The sequence below is a fragment of the Ursus maritimus genome, unplaced genomic scaffold (genome assembly GCF_017311325.1).
Source record: "Ursus maritimus isolate PB19 unplaced genomic scaffold, ASM1731132v1 scaffold_10, whole genome shotgun sequence".
Classification (NCBI taxonomy): Eukaryota; Metazoa; Chordata; class Mammalia; order Carnivora; family Ursidae; genus Ursus; species Ursus maritimus.
Window position 1 is genome coordinate 30,151,463 of NW_024423344.1, and position 17,542 is coordinate 30,169,004.

At 42.3% G+C, this 17,542-nt stretch overlaps 1 protein-coding gene across 1 annotated transcript; it reads left to right on the plus strand.

Moving 5' to 3' along the window:
* The first annotated feature begins 12,677 nt into the window (after positions 1-12,677).
* Positions 12,678-17,346, plus strand: LOC121100054 (protocadherin-8-like). Its single transcript, XM_040620104.1, is given in 4 exon segments — positions 12,678-12,794; positions 14,805-15,567; positions 15,570-16,533; positions 16,599-17,346. Coding segments are annotated over 4 exon segments (2,592 nt in total).
* The last annotated feature ends 196 nt before the right edge of the window (positions 17,347-17,542 follow it).

Consider the following 17,542-nt stretch of genomic DNA (forward strand, 5'->3'; position numbering starts at 1 on the left):
TACCATGTTTATGGATTGGCAGACTCGATATTGTTAGTTAATTTTCCCCAAATTGAAATATAAATTCAATGTAATGCCAACCAAAATTGCAAAGTCATTTTTATAAAAATTGAGAAGCTGTTTCTAACTTTTACACAGAAATGCAAAAGCATAGTAAAACAACAGAATAGTAAAAACAATTTTGAAAAAACAAACAAAATTGGAGAAGTGATACTACCTGGTTTCATGACCTTCTCTAAATGCTACAGCAATCAAGACAATGTGGAATAACGGAAGGGTAGACACTCTCAACGGAACAATGGAATAGACACTCTCAACGGAACAAAAGAGAGAATTCAGAAATAGATCCACATGTATGTGATCAAATCATTTTGACAAAAGTGACAAAGTAATTCAATGAGAAAGAGATAGGCTTTCAACAAATGGTAGGGTAACAACTGGATATTCATATTAGAGAAAATAAACCTTGGCTCATGGTCCATAACATACAGAGAAATTAATTCAAAATAAATCTCACATCTAAATGTCACAGATCAACTATAAAACTTCCAGAAGATAAGGTGGAAAAAATATGCATAATCTTAGGATAAGCAAACATTTCTTAGAAAGGACACAAAAAGCACTAATCCTCAAATTTAAAAATGGTAATTTGAACTTCATCAAAATTAAAAACTTCTTCAGGATATACCATTAAGAAAATGAAAAGCAATCTTTTGGCTGGAAAAATATTCATGCATATACATATATCTGGCAAAGAACTTATAACCAGTATATACAAAACGTCTTACAATTTAATAATAAGAAGAATGCAAATAACCCATTAAAAATAGGAAAAAGACTTAACACTCTACAAAATGAAACATATAAAGAACATATACACCTTAATAATAAGACAATCCATTAAAGCAGGAGAAAGACCTGAACAAACACTGCACCAAAAAAATATGGAAACTACCAATAAGGATATCAGAAGATGCTCAACATCCTTATTCATCAGGGAAATGCAAATTAAAACCACAGTGAGATACCACTTCACATATACCTGAATGCAGAAATTTAAAAAGACTATGAATATCAAATGTAGGTGAGCATGTGGAACAACAGGAAATCTCACACACTACTGGTGAAATGCAAAGTGGCACAACCATTATAGAAAATGGTTTGTCAGTTCCATATAAAATTAGACACGCACTTACTATATACCCTAGCAATTGCACTTGTACTTGTTTATCCCCCATTCTTTCAAAATAAAATCATGTCCACCAAAGACTTGCATATTGATGTTCACAGTAACATTATTCACAAGAGTCCCAAATTGTCAACAACTCAAATGTCCACACAGGTGAATGATAACAAAGAGTAGTATAGTCATACAATAGAGTAATACTCAGCAATAAAACAAACAAAAAGAAATATACGTGGAACCAAATGAATGCATCTCAAAATCATACTGAGTGAAAGAAGACAGACACAAACGAGTACAGGTTGTATGATTCTTTTTATGGGTACAACTAACAGTGATACAATTCAGATCAGGGGTTGCCCGGATTGTAACTGACTGCAAAGTAACACTGAGGGAACTTGCTGGGTCTGGTGGAAATATTCTACAGTGATTTCATAGTGTAGATACTTGTCAAAACTCATTGAGCTGGACACTTAAAATGAGTGCATTTTACTCTAAATGCTTTAATAAAATTCATTTAAAAAATTGAAATCCTTTAGTGATCAAAATAACAAAAAAGATAGCAAAAACAATAAAAAGCCGTGAGGAATGTCTTACTCAATTTTCTTTTTATTGAACAAAAATAATTTATTATTCATCTCCGTTCAGTTATGGAAGATATGAAATACTGAATTGTAGTGTCATAAAATTTAAGGAGAGTGCAAATTTCGATTCAAATACAACTATGAATAAACCTTTTCACATTAACACATTTAAACTTTAAAAGGAGAGAGAGGCATTAATTGCCCCATTTTTATGGTAGTGAAAATAAGCTAAGAGAGGTTAAATGGCTCACCTAGAGTCATGGTAAAGTAAAAGCTGGATTCAAACTCAGGTCTTTTGGCACTAAATTCAGTGCTCTTTCCACCATACTATGTTGTTTGTCTTCTTATGCATCTCTTTTAAAATACATTCAATAACTGAAGCTAATAATATCTTTTCTATTGCTAGACCTTAAATTGCATTTTCTTTGATGTTATTAGATAGAAAAAGGCCTTTTCACTTGGCACTGAGTTGGGTTTTTTTTTTTCCCTTTCTTTCCAGAAAGCTTCCCAATCATTACCTTTCTAGAAATGCAAGATCTTTATCTTTTTTGCAGGAGGTATGGAATCTTTGAATAGTCAAATTAAATTGAATCTTATAAAGCATTTTTCTCTCCCCAACATACACTGCTGATGAGAGTAGAAATTGGTACAGTATTTCTGGAGAGCAATTTGGCAATAAGTATCAAAACTCTTAAAATCTGGCCTATCCTTGGGGTGAGCAATTACCCCTTTGGGAATTTATCCCAAGGAAATTAGAGGCGTGTGTATGGGTTTATGTGCAAGGATATTCATCACAGCATTATTAACAATAGCAAAAACATTGAAACAAGCTCAATATTTGTGTCAGAGACTGTTCTTTTTTCCTTCCATTGTCACATCTCTTCTTCCTTAGCAATAACACTGGTTTGTAGATGGCCGATAGCCACCTAGTAAAGCATTACATACATTGGCCCTCCCTTATGGCCATTGGAAGTGTTGTGTGTGAACACTAAGAAGTCTCTGTTATTTGGCCATTTCCCTTTGGCTTACTGGACTGTGGGTGTAATAGTTGGATCTGAACCGTTTTGGAACATTACGCCACCCTCTAAAGATGGCAGAATAGCGAGGCAGAAGGAACCTGGGTGCTGGCACTATGGGAACCCCCATGCATGCCTTGAGACTTAATTTGCATGAAAGAAAATAAACTCCAATTTAGTTTAAGCACTGTATTTAAATTTTCCTTTACAAATAGTCAAACTTAACCTAACAAACACTATGCTCAACAGCAAAGGGTTAAATTATGATATATACATAGGGTATAATACCAAGCAACTGTCTAAATGACATCATACAAGACTCTATTAACATGAAATAATTTTCACAGTGTAAGACTAAGAGAAAAAGAATAGGCTACATTCAAAAGCAGGATATGGATATTTGTAAATATCATTTGTGTTATATAAAAGTGTGTACATTTATATATAGATAAATGATTTTATTTATATATTTATTATATATATAAATATAGACAGAGATAGAGACAGCCAGCGAGAGAGGGAACACAAGCAGGGGGAGTGGGAGAGGAAGAAGCAGGCTCCTAGTGGAGGAGCCTGATGTGGGGCTCGATCCCATAACACTGGGATCACGCCCTGAGCCGAAGGCAGATGCTTAACCGCTGTGCCACCCAGGCGCCCCTATAGATATGTTTTTCTATATGCACACATATATCTTTTGTATGTCTCTAGAGAAAAATATATAAACATACACACATATAATATGAAAACAAATATATAATAATAATAATAAATATAAAATGTTGCCAGCTGTTTGAACAGGGGAATTACAGATTATTTTTTTTAATGTGAGGTTTTCTTGTGTTTTTCACATTGGGCATGTATTACAACGGGTTATAAGAGAGGAATAGTTGTCAAAATAAAATAATCTTTTTCCTAAAACAAAGCAAGTTTAAGTGTGATTCACTAACTTTAAAGAAAAAAGCTCTATATCGTAACATAAAGAAATAGAAATTAAATATCGAGGAAGTCTTGTATTGTTACAGCGTGCATTTTAAAATATGTGCTGCTTTTGCAGATCTTGTTATATTGATGCATGAATGGTTATGATTACTTTTTAAAACTGTGTGTGAACCAATTATTTAGTAGATGGGTGAATGTATATACATTATAGCTCCTTCTCAAATAGGATGAGAAGCAGAGGGACATTCTAAAGATGACATCTAGCGGTTGCTGTGGTAACCTTATGTGCTACATTTCAGTGATCTTTTATGTCAATTTCTAGAGTTGGAATTGGCATATTCTTAGCTTTAACATGCAGGAAGGAGACAGCAATTGGTGGTTATTAACCCTTATAGACTGTGTTTGTGATTGCTATTCAGCTTTAAAGAGAGTAGTGGAGACACAGCAGAGGTATTGAAGAACAGCCCTAAAATGATTAAAGGAATCTAAAACCTATCTTAGAATTTTCATGGCAACTTTAAAGAACTGTCACCGCAGGTAATAATAAAAATTCATGATTATTACAGAACACTTACAATGCAACAAGCACAGTGTTTAGTGCTTTATAAACACCATTTCATTTACATCTGTTCCCTGAGTTAAACCTTAGAAAAGTCCAGCCAAATGGTAATATCATCATTATTTTAAAACAGAAAACAATACTGAGACCTAGAGAGTTTAGATGAGTTGTTCAGAGCCACATGGTTGGGATACAGCATAGCAGGATTCACATCCAAGCCAGCCGCCCACACACTGCCCGCTCTATGCAGTGTTCAGGTGGCTGCCCATGATACCTGGTCTGGGTCTATTATAAATATTCCCTTTACAGGAGACGCTGCAGCAGTGCTAGCTTAGGCAGTCTACTCTTAACCAGCTACGCTTATTAAACGGCCACCACTCTGAGCATGATACTGTTGCTATTTATAAAAGCATGATGGGCCCTTCTTATGACATGGATGTATACAGCCAAGCTTACAAAAAAACTGTGCCGTGTCATACTTTGATTTGGACTCTAGTGCTGTGGGAAGGCAGAATGGGGGAAGTGGGGCAAGTCTACGGTGTTGGGAGTCACGCAGAGGGAGGATGCATCACAGCTGAGGTACTGAGAAGGGGCCTCCCCCAAGAGCTAACCTTTGTATAAGCTCTTAGGCCTTACTTCTCAAAGGGCAGCCCTGGAGGTGCATCAATGGCTTGTTGGAAATACAGAATCTCAGGCCCTACCCCAGACCTACCGGATCCAAATCCGCATTTTACGGGATTCTCAGGTGATTCACAGCCACATTAATGTACGAAAAGCACTGCTTTCAAGAATGTATGGCATTGTAACAGCACAGGCAGAAGGAACCACCCTGTAGGCACAGGGAAGAGTGTGAGCGAAGGCTCAGCAGTGGGAATAAATAAAGCAGTTCCAGAGAAATCTCCTATCTGGTTGAGCTGTAGCGTAAACAGTGGAGTGCAAGATACTGAGTAGGAGAAAGGGCTGAATTCACAGAGGGTCTAAGAGTTCTCTCTTTTTCTGGAGATGGGATAACAAAATATTTTTGATCAGGAAATGATAATTTTTATTTAATAGCCTCTTTAAATTTATAGAGTATTTAAGCTTTGTGATAAATTTAGAACTTAACCTTTGTGTAATATGTAATTCTTTCATACATTTCCTTTTATCTTCACACTACCAAATGTGTTATGAACAGGTGAAAGTTTATGGATGTTATTAAAAGACAATGGAGTAAATCCTGAAGGCAAGCAGGAACACTTGAGAATTCTATAGCTGTCACCCATTTGCTGCGAAGGGTTGGATGGTTAAATTGACCTGGGAGATTTAAAAGTCTACACCACGTTGTCCTTCAGGAATAGATGGGGTAAGCAGATGAAATATTGTCCCACTGCATTTTGCCTTGGTCAGGCTCTCTGCTCTCAGTCTGAGAAGGGACCTCAAATCCCTTCCCCCAGGCTCCTTTGATGAGGTTTCCAGGAGAGACAGAAGCTATTTTGTAAAGCTGTCAGCTGTCCTGAATAAGGGAAATAGATAAAGCAGCCAGGAACAAGAGAAACAGATAACAGGTGAATTCTCAGGAATGAGGGGGAGCCTTGTCTGCCTTGGATTAAAAGGAGAGAGGAAGAAGATTTTGGAAGGGTGGGGGTGAGTCAACTGATGGAATCTTCAGCTGCCGTTGACAGCAGTGTTACAGAGACAAAGTGAGTCGACAAAGACATGCAGTGGCTCCCTGAGAGACAAAGGACAAGGGGGGAATAGGTGCGGCTGGACGCAGGACGTTTCATATCGGGATGGCTGCATTTATCAGGGTGGGTGAGCTGGAGGGAAAAGGCAAAAGATAAATAAATTAAACTTTCTGCTCCTGCATGTTGGGTCCTGTTAACTAGGACATTCTTTGTTCCCACTTGTTGGTGACTTAATCAGTTCCCTTAGGGAAGCTTAAAGATACAGGATCTTGGAAAGATTTGCATTACTCCCAGTCAGTGTTGGGTATAACTGATTATGATCTGACAACCTAGCTGATACACTTGACATCCCCCGACACATCTAATGACAAAGAATTGCAATTAAAAAACCCCATCTGGAAAAGGGTAAACCACACACAGTGGTCATCGGCCATAGCACATAAGCATATCCTGTTGGGCAGAAGATGCAAAGACTCCCGTGTGGGTTCCCAGATCTTCCAAGATGGCCGCCCCAGATTCCCGTCACAAGGAGGATCTTTCTTGGTCTTCATCCTTTGTGATCTGAGCTGGACTTTGGGAATATATTCCAGGGGCTTTTCAAAGGTCACATGCCATTTTTTTATTGGGGGTTCAGGAATTTTAGTCGCATGTTTGCGGGGCAATAGTTTAGTGTTTATTTGCATCTGATCAATTCTGCAACCAAAGCTGGAGACAGTGCTCAAATTTACTCACAGTCTAGGGATCTCCATCTCCTGGCAACAGCTGTGGATGTTCTGTTCATGCCCTTAGCCCTCAGCTTAAATGACTTCCACTTGGGCCTCTACAAGGCATTCAGAACAATTTCTTGGGGTGGGAGTCACAGCTAATGTATGCCCCTGTGCTCCCAGGTTGCATTCCCCAAATGGCTTTTTGTTGTGGGGAGACTGTCATTTTTCTTAACTTAGATATTCTAGACTTAGAGGGAGTTTGAGAGGTATAGGAGGGCTCAAGGCTCTGTGAGACCTCGGCATTATCTTCCTCATTACTTTTTAACCCCTGTTTTTTTTCCATCTTATTCTCTTTTTTGCACTAACTTTAGTTTGGTAGAGACAATTTTGTTTTCTCTACCCTTAAAACTTGCCAAGATTGCCAACTTTCACCCCTCTTAGATTACTGGCCTCAGTCAGAAAGGGACTGTTTAGTGATATTGTATTTTCTTCTCTTCCTGCTCTCAGAGGGACTAGGTTTAGTTGGAGACTATCCTTTTCTTATAAATGTAGCCAAGCCCTTCCGATCCCTGACACCCTATTCTCTAGCCTTAATAGACACATGATCTGAATCCCAAAATATGTGTAATAGTTTACCAGTGGCTAGGCAAATACATAAGAACATAGGTCAACCTCTTAGTATGGTAAGTCTCCCTGGACCTCAGTGAATTACACCTTCAGAGTCTGTTACTAACAATTCCTTTCTCAATTTTGGAATTTGTTATGATTGTTTATGGAACAAGTAACAAATCCAATTGCTAATTGTCTTGAACATAAAAGGGGGATTTACTGTTACACTTAAATGAAAAGTTTAGTGGGAGATCAGGCATGGCTGCATCTAGGTGCTCAGTGCTAACTCAGCATTTCTTTGAAAAGTGTTGGCTTTATATTCAGGCAAGCACTCCCAACCTGGTGGTTCACATCCCAGCTTACGTCTTTTTAGCTCAGCAACTCTAATGGAAAAAAATAAATATCCCCTTCTAAGTGATTGCAGAAATAATCCAGGACCTGATGCCCAATGGCCCTGGTTGGCCTGGGTTGGGGAAAATGCACCTATCTGAAGCAATCACTGGGAGGATGGAATATTTTGGTTTGGCTAAGCCTGGGTCATGCGGCCATCCTAGCAGCAAGGGTGGAGGCATCTATCATACCTTTCTCACTTGGATCGATTTGGTGAAGAGGTGGTTTCTCAAAAGAAAATTGGCTGCTAAGCAGGCAAAAACAAAAAATGTCTTATATGCCCTGATAGGTTAGTTTTGAAATGGTTTCAAGAAATCAGTTTTGTTACATGTGGCTGCACGACATCTTGCATATTACTCAATGAGTCTCATTGCAGAAGTCTCACATAATACACAAGTTCCATATACTAAGCTTTAGCAAGTTTTCTAGTTTAGAATTCAGATGATGTAATAGGGTTAAGAATTATGCAAAAGTGGCATATGGTGGTGAGACTCTCACAAATATTCCACAAATATTAATGAACTTCTTTCATGTGGTAAGCACTGTACTGGAGAGTGGGATAACCATTTGATAAAGACATGGTTAATACCTGGAAGGGCTCATAATTGGGGTAGGAAGTATACCTTTGAACAAATAAATCACAACATGATAGGCAAATGCATACAACAAAGGATACAGTTGTTTTTTAATACCCACAAAGTGGTAGGCGCTGGGCTTTTTCCTGTCCCCACATTTTCTCACTTAAACCTCAAAGCAACCCTTCAAGGTAGGCATTATTCCCTAAAAACATTGAGATTTGTAGAGATAAAGTTTTCTGTGTTTGGTCCATTCAGCTGGCAAGTAGCAGGAGCCTTGGGGAAATCCTATTTGGGAACACGATTCTTCTGTATTGGGAATAGTGGGAAAACATAATCATTCTTTAAGCCATACAATAACTTTAAAATCATTTATTTTTTCCATCTTCTCCATCCCTTAGAGCTTATCTGTCATGAAGTCCTACCCAAGTCTTCCTTTGCAGCGTTCCTCAGGTTTTCACCCTATGCTCCTTCCAACTCATTGTTCAGGTCTTTACCATCTTGTACCTGGATTGCAGGAGCCCTGGGACTGGTCTTCTCCTTGCTTCCAGTCTCCCTTTAACTCATTATGCTACAGGTGGGTTTTGAGGTGGACGGAGGTTGTAAACCATACTGCCTCTATCATTTACTTGGCAAATATTTATGATAAGTAAGTCATCGTGTGGGATCATGGTTTAAATCTTCAATTGAAACACATTGGATTTTACTAATGTTGAGGAAGGGCAATCGTCTCCCTTATTTGTCATAATGGAATACACATCAACAACTCCTTGCTCCATAAACCTCAGTGCTTTCTTACTGCTGCCTTAAAAAGTGTTTAAAATCTCATGTTTCCTCAGGCAAGGAAAACGAAAGCAAAATTAGTGGGACCACACCAAAATAAAAAGCTTTTACACAGTGAAGGAAACCATTAATAAAATGACAAAGCAACCTACTGAATGGGAGAAGATATTTTTAAGTGATATATCTGATAAGGGGCTAATATCCAAAATAAATAAAGAACTGATATAACTCAACACTCAAAAAAAAACCCAAATAATCTGATTAAAAATGGGCAGAAGACCTGAGTAGAGATTTTTCCAAAGAAAACATACAAATGGCCAATAGACACATGAAAAGATGCCTGACATCACTGATCATCAGGGAAATGCAAATCAAAACCACAGTGAGATTTCACCTTAACACCTGTCAGAATGGCTAAAATAAAAAATACAAGAAATAAGTGTTGGTGAAGAAGTGGAGAAAAAGGAACCCTTGTGCATTGTTGGTGGGAATGCAAACTACTGCAGCCACTGTGAAAAACAGTATGGAGGTTCCTCAAAAAATTAAAAATAGAATTATCATATGATCCAGTAATTCCACTACTAGGTACTTACCCAAGGAAAATGAAAAGATATATGCAACCCCCATATTTATTGCAGCATTTAATACAATAGCCAAGATATGGAAGCAACCCAAATATCCATTGATAGATGAATGGATAAAGAAGTGGTGTGTATAAAAGTGATCTATCTATCTATCTATCTATCTATCATGGAATATTACTCAGCCACAGAAAAGAATGAGATCTTACCATTTGCAGCAACATGGATGGACCTAGGAGGTATAATGCTAATAGAAATAAGTCAGTCAGAGGAAGGCAAATACCATGATTTGACTCATATGGGTAATTTAAGAAACAAAGCAAATGAACAGAGAAAAACAAGAGAGAGAGAGAGAGAGAGAGAGAAAGAAAGAAAAAGGGAAGGAAGGAAAGAAAGATAGAAAGAAAGAAAGAAAGAAAGAAAGAAAGAAAGAAAGATCAGATTCTTAAATACAAACTGGTGGTTACCAGAGGGGAGGTTGGTGGGAGGATGGGTGAAATAGTTAAAGGAAATTAAGAGTTCATGAATCATGATGAGCACTGAGTAATGTATGGAATTTTTGAATCATTACATTGTACACCTAAAACTAATGTGACACTGTATGTTAGTTATACTTAAAAATGTATACAAGAGTTTAGATTTAATAAAAATAATTTCTACCCCTTCAAAAAATTATCTGAACTCTTTAGCTTAGCATCAAGGTCTTCAACTATGCCACCCATTCAAACTCATCCCCATAGTGTCCTCAAATCACCTACTCTAACCAACTCTAGTAAGTCTCTGTAAAAGGCTCTGAGCCTGTCCTCCTTCACGGCTTGTTCACATTACTTCCAGGTTTTATCTGTCCTTGGCGGTTCTGGCTGCTTGTGAGTTTACCTGGAAACTCTGAAATCACTTCTTGTTTGCACTTGATACAACCTTCTCCACGTCATTTGGCACTTGTGACCTCTGAACTCTGACTTTTTTTTTTTTTTACTTTTAAGTATTTTGTTCTCCAGGGCTGTGAGCTTTATTGTATCACCAATACTTGATCAAATATTTGTTGATAAAGGCCCTGAAAACACTCTGACTACTGGGGGACATGAGCTTCTGCGTAGAGTAGAAATAGAGAGGATCAGCTAAGAGGAAAAGAGGTGAAGATAAAATAAGGTGCCGATAAAAAGTTGTTTCTCAGTCGTTATTCTTTTATTCTTCTCTTGCTTTGTTACAGTCTCTGGTGGGGGAGCAGGTTTCCTCTCTATCCAGTGGCAAGAATACAAAGTATCATCCTTGAGCCAAAGACCGAAGTCAAGTACCAAAGTCAATTTCACTGGCTCACTTGGGGTTTGAGGCATCCCTGAGACAAAAAAAGGTAAGATATTTTTCATTATTCATTGATTTAATGTCCTTCATACTGCTAGACTAATAAAATCAGCAGCTTAAAAACTAGTTTTATGTAGTAGCTTAAGATTATTTAGTTTTGACGATATCTTTATTAACATAATGATCCTATGGGAAATTTTTTCTAAGTAAAGATTATATCATTTAAATCCTTGTTTTATGTTGAGGGGAATTTATGATTAGTGTTGATACCCTATTGTGGTTCCCTCTGATTTTCTCTAGGTTAAAGCACTTAAATAGTTGATAAAATATCATTTTGTTCGTATTCTGTGCTTATAGACAGTATTTTGGTTGACTTCAGGGCTGAATTATTTTCCCTGAAATCATTATACAAAAAGCATCAATTTCCTGATAACTTTTCTTATAGATGACTGTACAGTCGAGGCATAATAACCCATTGATTACACAATGGGGTAACAGGAATGAGATAATGGTACTTCTTATGTGAAAACTTAAAACAATTTCCCCATTTTGGGGGCTCATACTGCTGAAGATTAATTTTCATTTTTTTAAGGTATGATTTTTAAAAAGAAAAAAAAGAGCTGTTAGGTTGATTTGTTTTTTTCAAGCAGTCTTAATAGCTTTAATTTCTGGAACTTAACTCCTTGAAGACAGCAACATTGCGTTTGATAATATTTTGCTCATTCATGTATAGGATGTTTGTTCAGTTGAGAAATGAAAATGGGTCTCAGTATATTACATAGAGTGATTTGTTCTAAATGGCACAAAAACTGTTTCTGGCCCAGGACAGTATTAGCTCAAGATCTAGTGAGAGTTGATGCTTACCCTGATGCATGGACACCATGGTCTAGTGAAATCTGCCCATTAGGGACTTTCCTGTGGCTTCATTTCCCATAAACATATGTTATTAGTTTTGTGTAATAGGAAAGAGGAAATATGCAAAGGCACAGACACTATTCTGAATTAGGGGACCCATTTATTCCCTGTGTTTATGATGAAAATGACTTTAGTTTATGTACAGTGTGCTTTAGCATGTAAAGGGACACACTGGTATTGTGTGTTCAGCAAAACAGAAAATCTTTTCTTGGAATGATTAGAATGCAAATACTATTTTATAGATCTGGTGTCCTGGCATGGTGGGGAGAATGCTAGTATATCTGATGCTTTTGTTTTAGAAATAAAAGTAAACTGTAGGGAGTTTACCCAAATCCTGGCACTTCACCCCTTTTAAAGCCAAACTGAGCAAGAGGACCACATTGCTGTTTTATTCACAATTTGGTCTTCCTGTGGTGGTGGTGGTCCTCTGCTCCCATTGTTTGTTTTGCTTTATGTTGGGTGCCAACAGAGATCAAAACTACATTTTGTGGACTTCTAGTTTGGCAATATGCTGGCAAATGGGAAAACAAGCAACATAAACCAAATTTCTGCCACAATGCTTTTAATATTGAGACAGATTTTTATCTAACAGAGCCAACAGAATGGAACATGAGAGCACCAGCAGCTCAGGGTTGTAAACACAGCTTCCTGATGACACATCCCTAGGGGGACAGATCATACAGTTTCTATATTATTCAGCTTGTCATTCTACTGGCACAGAACTGATTTTTGCCTCAGAAAATGTCTTTCCTGAAACTCCAGCTGTCCTTCATTCATAAAGCAGTGTTTTAATAAGGTGGTTGTTTACTAGGAAAACAATGCTAATGTTAATAATGAATCACTAGCAATATAGCATATTCCTTATCGTAGATGGTCTACTTGCTGCCAAACAGCTGGAGGAAAAGTGAGGAAAAATGCAATCAAGCATTTAAACATCATAGCTGGATGTTTCCAAACATAAATGTCCAGATGTTTAGCATTGTGGAGGTAATGTGTTTGATTGCTTGCCTTTTTCATATTTTATCTGGATCTTTTGATGTTCTGTAGACAGAGCCATGACTATTCTTCATTTTCAGTATGCTGAGCGGTTTTGCTCGTCGTCATGAATAGCAACAATAATGCTGAAGACTGGCAGAGGCCAAGCCTGGCAGGGATTGCTTGAGATGAGAGAGAAGAGAAAGAAATGAGACTCAGAATACGGTTAAATGGGTCCCTCTCCTGGCTAATGTGTATGGAAGCATGTGCCTTTTAAAAGGCATCGGCTGAATCAGTTTTCATGCTTCAGTTAAGGGGCAACTAGGAATTAAGAAGTTGGATGGAGGGTCGGATCCTCTTGTTTTCTTTGAGACCCAGAGGCTGAATAACCAGGTCCTTTTTTAGGATAGCCACTTCCAAGGAAGAAAGCTAACTGTCTTTATGCCAGTGAAGATACTGGCTTCAAAGGAATCTGGTCCAGCTAAACTGTAGTAGATGCCTCATCAGGCAAAATGAGAAATCTAAAGTAAACAATATGAAGCACTTTCTCCTTTTAGGATATCAGAGTACCCAACCCAAATCAATTCATGCTTCCTACTGCAAACTTCTCCGACATCGGGTTATTGGTACTTATAATTAGAGTCATTGCTGAATGCTCCACTAAATTAAAACCCCTGCAAATTAATTATCTCATCAAAGGTGGCTCAGTTTCAGAACTGGATTCATAGATCCTGGTGCTAAAATAGATGCAACTCCCTCCTAAGAGTGAAAGCAAAAATAGTCATTTACTGACATGTCCCTGCAGGAATCAATAACATTACAGATCATGGAGGAGCCAAGAATAGCCGGGGCATATTAATAACTCAGTCTGCTCACTGATTTTATTCAAGATGACTAGTTAAAGAACACTGCACTGATGATGACTCCATGGCATGAGGAACAATGTCATCATTAACACGTGGACCATTTAGCACTTAGAACATTTCACACATAAAGAGAGCTTAACACAAGACTGTTGTGCTTTAGACAGATGGTTTAATGTTTCTTTAGCCTTCAGCCTATCAGGCCACCCATGGTTTTCTTCAGCCAAAGGCTTTTTAAAAATAAATGGTGTATAGCAATTTTCTAACAAGACTGACTGCAGCATATTTCACTAAATCTTTTTCCTACCCTTAACTATCCCTTACAGTGGTTCATAGTTGACAAACCTCCCTGACACCGATTCCTCACGTATAAGTAATTACTGACATAAAAGGAGATGAAGGGGCTGAAATTTCATCATTAATGGTTTCTTTGCTACAGAAAAGCTATTTAGACATGATTACTTTGGAAAACAGTTCTTCCCTGATTAGACACTGCCTGACTCTGGAGAAGCTGTTCCCCCAGAATCTTTCAATACAGGAAATGATACCCCAATGTAGATGGATAACTGTGGGTAGCAAAAGATGCATATACGCGTTGGTTTATAAATGGTAAGAAGAGTGATTGTATCTCTGTCTGAAGAATATGTAAATGTGTTTAGGAAGGGATATGGAGGCTGCTGGTTCCCTGCTCCTACCATCCAAGTGGGAATCAAGCACAGTGGAAAAGCAAGAGGGATGCATTCTTATAGTGCAAGCTTCTATAGGGATCTTAATGACCCCCTGCCCTGCTCTGGGCGCTGTTCAGATCCCCAGGCTCTTCTGTGAACTTTTTTAGGGGAACAACGGGACCCAAGACCCAGAGACTCTGCGGATTGGCCTGGATGGATGCTTATTTGCACATTCTTCTCTATGTAACCTCTCCGATAGGGTTCAGAAGAAGCAAGCTTAGGCCCGGAGCACAGAAAAGCGATTACACAGCAGAGAGGGTTTAGTGATCAGATGTATTTAGGAGGGCAAGTGTCTCCCGACTGCCTACTCAGGAGGGCATGAGAGGCTGGAAGTCTCCGCGCAGAGCCTCTGATTGGCTTTTTTGTCTTTGAGGAATAAAGATGTCTTGCTGGAGGCTTAGATTTCCTGCTGACACATTGTGCTGGGCCAGACTGGAATTCTTGCAAGTTCTGTGGCTGCAGCCGGTGTCCGGTCTTGCACCAAAACTGTCAATTTCCACACCTATGAGGAGGAAGCCCACGGCCCCGATATCAGTGTTCTATCTGACTGTGTTCTGTTTAATTACCAGCTCGAGGTACCACACCAGTTCTGCCTGATAAAGTTCAACAGCTCACTGTTCAGGGTGTGCGAGGACTACAGGCAGCTCACTGTCGGGGACGCGGGTCTGGACCACGAGTGGCTGTGCGGCCAGGCACCACAGTGCGTGCTGGTCTTTGCCGTGGTCAGCTTCTTGAAGGAGCAGGTCCGGCTGGTGCATGAGGAGGTGGAGCTGAGGGACATCAGTGATCAAGGGCTGCGCTTCCCCTGGGCCCAGATCCCCGTGGCGGTGTCCAAGGGCGCGGCCACGCACACGCATATCCCGCTAGAAGCGCCTGTGGACAAGGACGTGCGGGCCAGCGGGTTGCAGAGCGTGCGCCTGACTGAGCCTCACAGCCCCTTCCGGGTGGAACTGCAGAAGCGCGCAGACGGCGTCCAGTGCGCGGACCTGGAGCTGCTACAGGAGCTGGACCGCGAGAGCCAGGCCGCCTACAGCCTGGAGCTGGTGGCCCAGGACGGCGGCCGCCCGCCGCGCTCTGCCACAGCCGCCCTCAGCGTGCGAGTGCTGGACGCCAACGACCACAGTTCGGCCTTCCCGAAGGGCGCGGTGGTCGAAGTGGAGCTGGCGGAGGACTCTCCCGTGCGCTCCCTGCTGCTCCAATGGACGCGGCCCATCCCGACGAGGGCCCCAATGGCTACGTGGTGTTCGCCTTCGGTGCCCGCACCCCGCCCGAGGCGCGCCGCCTCTTCCGCCTGGACCTGCGCTCGGGCCGCCTCACCCTGGCAGGACCGGTGGACTACGAGCGGCAGGACACCTATGAGCTGAACGTGCGTGCGGGCCGAGGACCGCGGTGCCGGGCCTCCACCTGCAAGGTCATCGTGCGCATCCGTGACGTCAGTAGCAACGCTCTGGACATCACCATCACCCAGCTGGCCGCCCCGAGCTCATTTGCCCCCTCTCCCTTCGCATCCACCGCCACCGCCGCCGCCGCCGCCGCTCTCGGTGGTGCGGACGCGACCTCGCCGACCTGGCCCGGGAGGCTAAAGGCCCGCGCCATCTCTCTGGTGCCAGAGAGGGCGGCGCGCGAGAGCCTGGTGGCGCTGGTCAGCACCTCGGACAGAGACTCGGGCGCCAACGGGCAGGTGCGGGGCGCCCTCTACGCGCAGGAGCACTTCCGGCGGCAGCCGGCCTACGCGCGCAGCTGCCTGGTGGTGACCGCGGCGTCGCTGAACCGCGAGCTCAACCTGACGCTGGTGGCCTAGGACCGCGGCGCGCCCCGGCTACGCACCTTGCGGCCCTACACGGTGCGCGTGAGTGATGAGAACGACAACGCGCCACTCTTCACACGGCCGGTCTACGAAGTGTCGGTGCGTGAGAACAACCCGCCCGAGGCCTAATTGGCCATGGTGGCGGCCCGAGACCCTGACCCGGGCCTCAAGGGCCAGGTCACCTACCGGCTTCTGGAGACTATAGGGGTTCGCGCCTTACGTCTCGTGGACCTCACCCCTGGGGAGCTGCACGCACGAAGGTGCTTTGACCGCGGTGAACTGGCCGAGCTGCAGCTGGGGCTGGAAGCACTCGACGGCGGCTCTCCGCCGCGCCGCGCCGGGGCCGAGCCGTGGTGTGGCTGCATGTGGAGGACCAGAAGACTACGCACCTCGGCTGGTCACACTGCCAACTCTTCAGTGGCTCAGCCCAGCTGCCTCTTCCCCAGGGAGGGCCCCTGGGGGCAGACGAAGGCCTCAGCGCCGAGCTAACTTGCACGCTTCTCCCGTGCGACTGCGGCCCCGGGGTGCTAGCACTGCACCCGGTGACGGGTGAGCCCTCTCTTCAGCGCCGCCTGTCCCCACAGCTCACGGGCCAGCTGATGGCGGTCGTCGTGGTGCGGGACGGAGGCCAGCCGGCCCTGTCCTGCACCACTGCTTTGCGCCTAGCGCCGACGGACTTGGCGCCACCTGGCGGAAAAGTGGTGCTCATGCCGCCGCCGCCGCCGCCAAAGAAGGAAGCAGAGGGATCCTCCTGGCGGTGCACAGTGCAGGGAGCAGGGCGTCTGCCTGGCTTCCCCGTCGTGTTGATGGATGTTTTGGCCAGTGGTTGCAGCCTTATGCTGGTGGCCATTGCTACCGTGACTTGTTCCAGCCAAGGCGAGGCTAGGACTCGAAGGAAGAAGCTTTGTGAGCATAGCCCGAGCAGGTCCCACGCAAGGAGTGGCCAGGTTGGCCCAAGTCGCAAAGCGCTAGGGGCTGCCTTCGTGGGCTTCCCGCTGAGGTTCTTCCCGATGATGGTGCCCTTTTTCATTTATGCAGAGGCCCACGAGGGTGAGGCTGCGGAGATTTCCCTGTCCTGGGATAGCGGGGTGTTCCTGTGCTCCTCGCTTTGGGAGAGGAGCGGGATCCTATGGGCCCAGGTAGACCACCCTAGCAGCCTTAGTTAACATTTATTAGATTTTCATACCGAGAGCGTTATGAAAATTCAGCGTCTGCCCAGGTTTGGGACTTCAAAGGACTAATTTTTCAGGACCTGTTTATTTTTTATTTGAGAGGAAAATTTCTTCACAGATGAAGGCAGAAGGAGGCGTGGTGGTCATGTGTTCATGCAGGCCCAGGTTTGTTTCTTTTTTTTTTTTTTTT